General features: G+C 31.2%; 3 protein-coding genes across 3 annotated transcripts; 1 reads left to right on the forward strand and 2 right to left on the reverse strand.

The window, feature by feature from the left end:
• Positions 1-304: 304 nt before the first annotated feature.
• ASPACDRAFT_1877402 (uncharacterized protein) lies at positions 305-2,465 on the reverse strand (the record flags this gene model as incomplete). Its single annotated transcript, XM_020198103.1, has 4 exons — positions 305-853; positions 1,103-1,535; positions 1,623-2,195; positions 2,399-2,465. The coding sequence occupies 4 exons, from the start codon at positions 2,463-2,465 to the stop codon at positions 472-474; spliced, it is 1,455 nt and encodes a 484-aa protein (XP_020051032.1). The 3' UTR covers positions 305-471.
• A 221-nt stretch (positions 2,466-2,686) lies between these two features.
• Positions 2,687-4,315, forward strand: ASPACDRAFT_128042 (pepsin-like aspartic protease). Its single transcript, XM_020197099.1, has one exon. The coding sequence runs from the start codon at positions 2,776-2,778 to the stop codon at positions 4,003-4,005; it is 1,230 nt and encodes a 409-aa protein (XP_020051033.1). The 5' UTR covers positions 2,687-2,775; the 3' UTR covers positions 4,006-4,315.
• A 134-nt stretch (positions 4,316-4,449) lies between these two features.
• ASPACDRAFT_48601 (uncharacterized protein) lies at positions 4,450-4,764 on the reverse strand (the record flags this gene model as incomplete). Its single annotated transcript, XM_020202167.1, has 3 exons — positions 4,450-4,469; positions 4,530-4,549; positions 4,622-4,764. The coding sequence occupies 3 exons, from the start codon at positions 4,762-4,764 to the stop codon at positions 4,450-4,452; spliced, it is 183 nt and encodes a 60-aa protein (XP_020051034.1).
• Between the last annotated feature and the right edge of the window lie 6,810 nt (positions 4,765-11,574).

The following is an 11,574-nucleotide window of genomic DNA, read 5'->3' on the forward strand; positions in this document are numbered from 1 at the left end:
GTTTGATTTATGCTTGGTTTAGTGTCGTGGCGATGTATCTATAAGTTGAACTACATGTGTTTTCCATACCAAAATCCTGATATAATTGGGATGTTTTTTTTCAAGATTCATTAGACCTCGCTGTTTCTATATTATGCTCAGTCGGGTGATTGAAAAATAAGTAAAATTGTCAATACGATTTGCAGTGAACATGAGTCTGTTTCAATGCCTGATTCAAATGCCTTGTCTCGCGTCTCCGGCAGCTACATCAAAAAATGATCTATATTCCTTTTTTAGGCAGCCTGGCGCCGAAAATTATAGTGGTGTAGAAATGATTCAAATTATAAGGGGCATAGAAGAAAAAAAGAAAAAAGAACTAGGTCCACCCTTTTTCCATCATCATTTGCAGATAGAAAGGAAATCAATTGAAGCAGATTTAAAAAGGTCCAAGAGTATTAAGAAAGTCAACCGAAAAAAAGCTAGCTACACTAGCTAGGTCATGACATCCTCCTGCTGCTGCTGCTGCTGCTGCTGCTCTCGGTCCTCCTTGCTACCAAATTTTAACAGATCCAAAACCTCCGCGACACCCCCGACCCCCTCGGCGTCCAGAATCTCCTCCCCTACATCTTCCAATCTCAGCAGATTTCTGTCCCTCTTTTCCTGCAGTCCTTCCATGCGTTGTTCATACGCCCGTTTCTTCTCCCGCAACCCCTCGACCACCTTGGCCACCACCCCAGCATCCCACAGCCCCTCCCGCCTGGGCAACCGCGGATTCTTCTGCAACAGCAACAATGCATCATCCACCGTGCGAGGGTCATGACTCTTCAGACAGATGAAATAGAGCCCTGCGATCAGCTGGGTGGAGAGGGTGAAACTGAAGGTGCCACCCGCACCCGCACCTGCTCCCTCTCCACCCCCATGCCCATGGGCTGTCCCTCTATCGGACGGCGGAACAGGACTGCCGGGACTGTTGATATCGTTGTCGCTGCTGCTGCTGCTGCTGCTATCGTCCCGCTCCGGCGTAACGGATTCCCTGGCCCGCCCGCCCAGAAGGAGGATGATATTGTCCAGCGCGGCGCGAAGCGTGGCGTCCATTATCGTGTCTGTATATGTTGGGGATGACGGTGATGGCTGCTCGTCATCATCATCATTATCATCATCAGAGGTGATCATGTTCTCGCGGATGATGCTGTGGGAGAGTTGGGCCTGAATCCGGTACAGGAGGAGGCGTTGGTGTTGCTGCTGGGGTTTTGTCGGGCCCTGCATGTGCATCTGTATGTGCGTGTGCATCTGCGGGATGGGTCTTGCGGGTGAGGACGGGGGTGCAGGATGCACAGTGAGGGAGGCGATAAACGTCTGGAAGTCTGCGTCCAGCGCGCGACGTTCGTGGAGTATGGACGGCGGGAGGCTGTCGAGGGGGTGGTTCTTATGCGAGACGTGGAGCATGAGGTGGCGGAGAAGACGGGCTTGGAGGGTTATTAGGGTTCTTTCTTTGGCATTGAGGTCGGTTGGCGAAGGCGCGGTGGGGTCGCTTGGGAGTTCGGGCGATGATGGCCCTGATGGCCCTGATGGCGGGGAAGCTGGGGATGGCGGTGAGGCCGGTCGGGGTCGCAGACTTTTTTCGGCTTCCCATTCAGCCGGACCTAGCAGCAGCACCAACGGCCGGGTATCGTTGTACATGCTCGCTTGGATATCCAATCTCGCCAGCAGGGAATTCAAATGCGGCAGGAGATCATCCGCGACCGGGTGTCCGTCGCGGCACCCCGGGCGCGCAGCGTCGTCATCGCGATACCTTCGGAACAGCAGCAGGGTCTGATCGAGATGGCGGATGGCGGCCTCGGCCTCGCCAATTAATGTTTCAAAGGCGTAGAACAGCACCCCGCAGATCAGGGCAACCTCGTAGGAGGCGTGCGGAGAAGAGAGATGGCGGCAGACTTGACGGTGGGACTTGGCGATCAACTCCAGACTCCGCGGGGAGGGTTGTCGCTGTGTTTCCGGCGACTGTGGGCCACGGTCGCAATGATCGCGATAGAGCGCACTCAGCGTCACCAGCGCATGGCGGATGATGGGTTGCGTGTGGCAGCGCTGCAGGACCAGCTGCGTCCACAGGGTTGGGTCGGTTAAGCTGGAGAGACTCTGGGCGGCTTCGCAGCAGTAGAAATGCAGCAGTTCCCGATCGGCTTGACTGCCGGGGACGCGGAAGGGGATGTTGTAGGCTGTGATGATTGGCAATCGCCGCTGGTGGAGGGAGCTCGGTTGCTGGTCACGGTCCGGCTGCTGCTGGTGGAGCACGGCGTATCCCTCGCAGGTGCGGTTGGCACGACGACATCGCTGACACGTCGGCTTGGCTTCGTCACATTTCACACGACGGGCTCTGGATTTACGGTGAGTATTGTAGGTCGCAACTTAGGGTTAAGACGGGAGAAGCACTTGCAGGTCAGGCAGCCAGACCGGCCTTTGGGGGTGCTTCGACGCGAGGTTTTCATGGTGGTTTAGACGGCAAGTTGATAGTGGGAGGAAGTGAGGCTGAACGGAACCTAAAAAAAGGAAAACTAAACTAAAATATACGAGGAGCGGGGGGGGGAGGTTGGGTTAAAAGACCAGTATTGGTATGGTATGGTATGGTATGCCGTGGTTATTTATTCCAGGCGATTTGTCATATGAACACGGTTAAGTATTTATTAATATATATATGTACTATCGTCACCACCGATAGGCAACCACTACTTTTATTTCATTCCATTCCATCATCTTCATTGCTATGTTTCTAGCAGAATAATTAGTTAGTGTGGAGAGATGCAAGAACTGATTTCCCAACTCAGTGCCTTCGGGACTGCCAGTCAAGTTACTCTGCCTCTCATTCAGCACCCTTTGAACCATACCACCACGCTGCTGGCCGCGCAGTATGGGACTACCTTCAATGTCGAGGTGACCATCGCCGACCAGACCTTCCAGCTGCTGGTCGACACGGGCAGCAGTGATACTTATGTGGTTCGAAATGACTTTGTCTGCATCAATGAAACGACCAACCAAGAGATCAGCCAGGCTGCCTGTGGTTATGCTCCTCACGCCTACAACGAATCGAGCACGTATCGGCTAATCCCCAACCAGACCTTTGGCGTACAATATGGCAACGGCGTTGCCTGCGGAGTAATGGCCCGCGAGGACATCACCCTAGCAGGCATTACCGTTCCCGGACAAGCGATCGGAATTGCTGATCGCAGCCATCCGATGGGCGATGGGATCAACAGTGGCGTGCTGGGTCTGGCCTACCCATCCCTTACCTCTGCCCATCCGCGCAATCACACCGACAACACCACCTTCTGGTTCGACCGGGAGACCTATCGTCCGTTGTTCAACACCATGTACGAGCAAGGGTTGGTCGCGGAGCCCTACTTCAGCATTGCCCTCGCCCACAGCCCGCACAACCTCACCGCGGCCCCCGCGACGACCTTTGGGGGCTATCTCACCTTAGGCGATTATCCCCCAGTCGCCCACAATGCGACCTTTGCCAATGTCCCCGTGGAGGTCCTCAATAACATCCCTCCCAGTTTCACTTCGGGCAAGCGCACCCGCTCCTACTGGGCGTTCACTGTGTCCGCCGTGACCTGGGGCGAACCTGAAGCCGATGATTTCCCGCTCATCACAAACGCCACCGCCTTCCAGGCCTTGACCGATACCGGCAATGACTTCAGTTTTCTGCCCATGGCGGTGGTGGATTCGATCAATGCTTTGTTTGATCCACCCGCTGTCTATTCGGAGGCGCTGGGGTACTATCTCCTCGACTGTGATGCCCAGGCGCCCGTGTTTGGGGTCGAGATTGGGGGACAGACCTTCTATCATGAGGGACGAGACCTGATCTATAGGACCGAAGAAGGGTACTGTGTGTCGAGCTTAGCTGCCTCTGAAGATGTGGCCTACGAGGGGATTGTGTTGAATATCCTCGGAGTGCCGTTCTTGAAAAATGTGGTCTCCGCATATGATTTCGGAAAGAATGAGCTACGCTTCGCGCAGAGATTAGATTAAAAAAGATTGTGGATTCTTGTTCATTTGGAAGTAGATTTGGGAGGGGGAAGGGGGGGTTATGTTTGACGCCTCGGGCTTCTTCTTGGGATGGAGGCTGTCTACACGGTCAAGGTAGAAATGGCTGGGAGTTTTAGAGGATTTGACAGTGTGTTCTCATACATTGGGAACTGGATTCGATGATAGTGAGCGCCTTTTTATGATCAGAATCCAACTATATACACATAAAGCGTTATCTGAACATTCGGGACTTTCTCATGCAAAATGTCACGGTGACATGGAACCCACCCACAATTTAGAGTGCGTCGAAGGCGAATTAACTACAATTCTCTTGTAGCTTTGGTGGCTATGCTAAAGAAGCTTGCCAAATTGCGCGAAAAGCTTTGTCCTTGATGAGTGTACCTTTTTCGGAGCGTATGTATTGTACTTGAGCAAAGGAAGAGGCAATCAATTCTTAAAATCGTCGCCTGCTGAGTTTTTTAGTTCTTTCTGATCAACATACAAACCCAGATTTCTCTCCATCTTACCATCGGCGGTAATCACAAGCCTTATGACAGAAAATGAGTTAGTTTTTATGTCGATAGAAGAATCCAAACTCGGTGTGGATCACAGCCCTAACTCAGACCGACACACATTATGTGCCACGAGGACGGCGTGGTCGCTGAACATCGGTTTCGGGATCGTGTGCGAGGAGTTGGCAGATGCTTGGTAGGCGGTCTGCTTCAAGTTATACAGCTGCTGGTGCGCCCGCGAGAATGCCATCGTAGTTTTTCGGGCACTTCTGTATATTCTTTATACTCTATCGGCCACCGGTCGAGCATCTATAGAAGTAGCTGTAATCTACGGCCGAGTTATATTAGTTTTGAATTAATAATTTCTTCAAAATAGTTGTTCTATACCAGGCTCGGTAGTCTTAATCGATTACGGCTTCAGATCGGCTAATAGCCCAGATCTCTTCAGTATTGAAACTAATATGGCTTACATTACTCGACAGAGTCGCAAAGCTGTAGTGGGTAGTGGATGCTAATACCTATATCGACCTAGTTAATGCCGCCACCGGCAGCAGCTGAGCTGTATATAAGTTAGCAAAGAATATAAAAACAGTCTTATAATATATACAGCAGGCGACCGTTCCAACTATACAATAAGATTAGTCCAACTAAATAACTAAAATTGTTCTCGAAAGCTACGTTCATCTGCATACTATATTCTTTAAGTAGGTGAATAGAATACATAGAAAAATAGGTATAGTTTTATTAGATTAAATGTTCTATTAACAGGAATGTAGACTGCCTATTACATCTTGGCGTGCGTACCATTGGCATCAGTGTACTGTTGAAAAGTGACAGCCTTGCAGTTGACCGACTTCACCAGGGTGGCCGCTGCTGGTGATAATCTTAGGGCAGAACAGGAAATAATCACCAGAACTTCACTGCAGATTCCAATCATGACGCTAATAACGGTCCAGATGGAGGCATTGCTTTTGCGGGGCCCATTCATACTTTCGAACACGGACCCAGCCCTATTGTAACTGACGAATGACAAAGGTGGACTGCGCAATGGGCTACCGTCCTATGTGGCCCGTCTTGCAATAAGAGTGGGGGAGGAAAGGGGGAAGTCCCGAATGATTGATTGGTGATTGCGGGCAAACAATAGACAGAACTTATGGTGGAGAAGAGAAGGAAGCAAGGTTGAAGCTTGGCATCGATGCCTTCAGAATTAATTATTAATTCTAATATATCTAATTTGGAAGTTAGGACTTATCTTAAATAAAATTTTAAATAAAAATAATAAAAATAGTTAATATATCTTTTTTATTAATTTTATTTACTAAATAAATTAAGTTTTAATAAATTAATTTAAATACTTAAATTTTTTTATTAAATCTCCGTTTTAAAATCTGTTTTTCTGATTAGCTGACTTTATAAGTAGGGTATTTTTTAATTAAAACTAATTCTAAAAAAGAATTAGTAATATTAATTTTTTAAACTAATTTATTAAAATAATTTAAAGCTTTCTGGCTTGAATTCTCTAATCTATTATATTATTTTTTAACTGTTTTAGAAATATATATAAATATTTAGACAGTTTAATTGGTCTTTTATTAATAGTAGTAGTTATTATTAAATTAAATGATTATTTTTATTAAATATAAAATAATTTATTAATATTTTTAATTTAGTAAACTGGCATGCTATAGGTTTTTTTTAAATATTTATCTTTTTTATTTAAAAATAGTTTCTTTCTGGCTGTAATTAAGGCTGAGAGGATATTTATATAAAATTTTAATATATAAATTATTTCTTTAAATTTAAAATATAGATCTTTTTTTTAAATAAGTAAGGCGGAAAATAACTGTTTTATATTGTTATATTATTAATTAAATATTACTAATCTTTACTATTTTATTTTCTTTTTTAATAGAAGTAAATTTAATAAAAAAATTTAATAAATTATAAATATAGCTATCAGAAGCAGTATTAAAAGCCTACTGAAATAAATAATATATTAATAAATTTTCTAAATAAAAAGTCTGTTTATTAATTATTAAGATAATTTTTAATTAATTAATTAATTTATTATTAAATAAAAAAATATTTAATAAGCTTAGCTGTATTAATTAAATAAATATCTTAATTTTAGACTATTTTTAAAAATTTTTCTAAAACAGTTTAGGATTTTTTTCTTCAGACTTTTAATAAGAATCTCGGAGATTCTTATTAATATAGAAATAATTATTAAAATTATAAAATTTATTATTTTTTTTAAATTATATAAATAAGATTGATTTTTGTTTCTGCGATTCTTATTTATTAATTTATTTTCTTTTTAAAAAAGTTCAGTAGATAATTTTAAAAAATTCAGAAAATTCTTTCTTTTTTATTTTATAGTTAATTAATCTGGTCTGCTATATTACTATAAAATTTCTTATTATTTTTTGAATTAATTTAAAAAAGTTATATATTATCTAAATTAGATTAGATATTTTATTTAGTTTTAATTTTACTACTTTTAAATAAACTAATTTCTACTGATTTATATAATTTTTAATAGAATTTTTTATTCCTAACCGGAGCTTGGTATATTTATTAATAATTTCTTTTATTTAAAACTAATTAATAAGAATAATTCTAATCTTTAAAACTTTTAGAATTAAATAAGATCTTTTTTTATTAAATATAGTATATTAATTTTGTCTGTTTAATATAGAATTAATTAATTAATTTAATAAGATTAGTTCTAAAGTGGTTGTTTTTTATTTTTTAAACTAGTAGTAATAGTTCTCTTTAATTTTCTAATATAATAAATAGTCAGATTTACTAAAATCCGAAATAGAAGTAGTATATTGATTAATTTAATAAATTAAAAATAAAATAAATTTTTTAAAATAAATAGATTTAATTAGTAGATCTGGATTTACCAGCTTTTATATATTTTTATTAATAATAAATAATCGGATCTAATTAATTTAAAGATACTAATCAGATTAATTCTTTAAAATAATATTTTTTTCAGTTTGTTGATTTATAATTAAAATATGAATAAATAAATTAAAATAATAAATAGATGAATAGATAAATAAATAAATAAAGCTCAGATAATAATAAATAATTAAAATAAGAATATAATCGGACTTATAACTAAAAAGAATTCTTAATATTTTTATTTTTATTTTAATAAAATCTTATTTTTTATTCAAATTTTATATAGGATTCTATATAAAATTTAAGTAAGGGGTAAAGTAAAAGTAAAAGTAAAGTAAAAAATAGATAAAATTAATTTTTTAAATAAATAACTGATTAAACTGATTGAATAAATTTAAACTAAAACTAAACTGAAACTGCTTACTTAACTAACTAAAAAATATTAAAAATTAATTTTTTATTTATAGCTGAATAGTTATATTAATTTTCCGAGGCTTTCTGCGATTATATAAAAAATATATAAAAGTAAATAAATAAATAAATTCTTATTAAATAAAAATAATAGAATAAGTAGAAGAAGATTATTTTAGACTGTTTTTTCTACTGAAGAATTACCGAAACTCAGAAATCCATTCTATAAACTGGCTAATCTAAGGCAGCGAATTGGAGAGCCTGAGGTGGCGAACCGGCGAGTCTGAGGCTACCAACTGGCTATATAGTTGACAAGATTTTATATTATTATTATCAAAAATATCTTTATATTACTTTCTATAATTATCTTATTTAATTATAAGATTTATCTATTTCTATATAATAAATAATAGTAATTTAAATTAGAAATTCATTAAAGCTTATTAAAATCATGCGTATGTTTATACTATTATTAAAATATTAGAGAAATTATAGCTTTTTAAAAATAATAAATTATTAAAATATTATTAAAATGATTCTATTTTATTAGAGTTAGTCGAATTTGCTAATATTTTCTTATTTAATTAATTTAAAATTCTTTTAAAATATTATAATAAAAATTATATTATTAATTTTTTTAAAAGTAAATTAGTTTTCTTTAGATCTATTTACCTTCTCTTAAGAAAAATTCTTAGTATTTAAAAATTATATTAATAAAAATACTTTTAATAAAAAAATATATTCATTAAAAAGTCCTATAAAGACTTCTATTTTCTTTATATTTAAAAAAAATAAAAATTTACAGTTATATATAGACTACTATAAATTTAATAAAATTACAGTAAAAAATTAGTATTTAATATTTTTAATTTCTAAAAATTCTTAATTATCTTATAACTTATAAATATTTCAGTAAAATTAATATTTTAAATACTTATTATTAGATTTATATTAAAAAAAAGACAAATAAAAAACTATATTTTATATATATTATAATTATTTTAAATATATAATAATACTATTTGATTTAATTAATATATCCATTTTTTTTAAAATTATATAAATTTTATATTATATAATATTCTCGATATTATTTATATTATATATCTAAATAATATTTTCATCTTTTTAATAATAAGATATAAATATATTAAATATATTAAGAAAATACTAATATAACTATAATAAACTAATCTATATATTAAATTATCTAAATATTTTTTTAATAATAAATTAAATTTTTTAAATATATTATTTCTTTTATAAATAGGATAATAAATCCTGACCGAGTTAAAACTATTATTTTATAACTGTTATTTATTATTTACTATAATATTTAGATTTTTTTAAGATTTTAAAACTTTTATCATAGATTTATTTATAATTTTTTTTACTAATATTATTTTTGATAAATCTTTTGAAAGAAAGTTTAAATAACAAAAAATTTAAAATATATTATTTATTTTTAAATAAAAAACTAATATTTTATCGGTTTATTAATATGTTTTAAATTATTTCTTTCTTTATTAATTTAATTTAATTTAATTTATTTAGATTGAAACTAATATTTATAATAAAAAAATAATAAATATTTAAATCTAATCTAAACTAATAGAATAATATTATATAATTATTATTTAGTTAAGAAAGATCTTAAATATAGAATTTAATTAAAATATTTTAAATTAAAAACTTTTTATTATTATTTATTTTTTTAAATATTAGTATTAATATTTTAATAAGATTTAATATTCTATTAAACTTTTATTTAATTATATAAATCTTAGGTTATTTATAAATTAATTCTAGTTTAATAAATATCAATATATTAGTATATATTTTTAGCTTTTTTTAATTTTATAATTAAATATCAATTAAATAAGAGTAATTCTGGTAATATTTTATTTAAAATATTTAAATTAATAAAAAACTTTTATAATAATAATATTATACAGATATTCTATAATTAGTTAGTATCTATTTTAATAATATTCAAAATTAATAAATCTTAATTCAAATATAATATAATATTTTTATAAAAAAAATCTAAATTTAATATTTATATAATATTAAATAAATTTATAAATACTATCGGTATAAAATCAGCTAATTAAATTATAATTTATATAATAAATTATAAATAAAATTAAAAAAGTTTATAAATCTATTTATAATAATAACTATTTTAAATTAAGATTCTAAATTTTAAAAAAAGAAAAATAAACTATTTCAACATCAGAAAATTATAATAAATAAATTATTATATTTTAAAAACAAAATTTATATATTAAAAATAGAAAATTTATATTAAAAATTATTATAATAATATTATAATAATCTATTAGTAGGTTATTTTAAATAAAATAAAATTAAATAATTTTTTTATAAAAAATTCTATTACATTAATTTTTAAAATATTGTAAAAAATTATATAATAATATATATTATTTATTAATATTAAACCGCAGCTAGATATTAATTATATAAAAAATCTAAAAATTTATTAATTTATTAAAAGTATAAATTAAAATTATTATAGATTTTAATATAAAATTATTCAAACTATATTATTAGAATTATTAAATAAATTTAATATTAATAATTATTAATTATTTTATAAAAATAAATTATTTTATATTAATATTATATATAATTTAAATAGAAGAACTGACTAAACTATTTTTATGAAAAAATTAAATTAAAATATAGAATTTTTTATAATATAATTATAGATAAAGATTTTTTATTTATAAATTAATTCTAATCTAATCATTATTATTAAATTAAAATTAAAAAATAATTATTAACTGCATTTTTATCCGCAGACCGACGACTAAATAAAAAAATTAATTAGATTTTTAAATATTATTTATATTATTTTATAATTAAATATTAAAATAATTAAATAAATCTATAAAATAAAACAGAATTTATATATAATAATTATCTAAATATTTTTATAAAAATATTTTTTTTAAAATTCTAATAAATTATTATTTTAAATTTAGACTCTAAATTAAAAATAATCTTATAAAAGTTGAAGTATTATTAATATTAAAAAATAAAAAATTAAATATCTTATAAAAAATTTAAAAAATTAATAAAAAATAAATAAAAATTAATTAATTTATTATAATAGTTATTGCGGTACTTTATTTTTTAAATAAAATAATAACATAATTTATATTTTTAAATAAAAAGATTTAATTAGACTATTTATTATATATATTAAAAAATTCCTTAAAAATTAGTTCTAAAATTTATAAAATTTTTTTAAAACTTTAAAAATTATAAAAAAATAAATATTTTATTTATATTTTTTTAATAAATATATTTAGTTATATAACATCTTTTATATTACTTTATTAAAATTTTAGAAAATTAGAAAAAATATTTTTAAAACTTTACTAATACTAAACTTAAATAATAATAAGAAATAAAAAATAAAATAAATATTAAATAATCTATACTATTAAAAAAATATATTCTATTTAATAAAATAATAGAAATAGCTTTTTAGATATAATAAATAATTACTAATAAAAAAATATAGTAAATATTTTAATAAAAAAATTTATAAACTTAATAATTAGATTACAGCTTTTTATTTTATAATATATAAATTAGAATTAATATATAGTAAAAATAATAATAAATATTTTAAAATGTATATAATATATATATAATCTATAATAAAAAAATATAAATCTATTATATTATATATTTATTTTATTTA

This window comes from Aspergillus aculeatus, assembly GCF_001890905.1.
Source record: "Aspergillus aculeatus ATCC 16872 unplaced genomic scaffold ASPACscaffold_26, whole genome shotgun sequence".
Classification (NCBI taxonomy): Eukaryota; Fungi; Ascomycota; class Eurotiomycetes; order Eurotiales; family Aspergillaceae; genus Aspergillus; species Aspergillus aculeatus.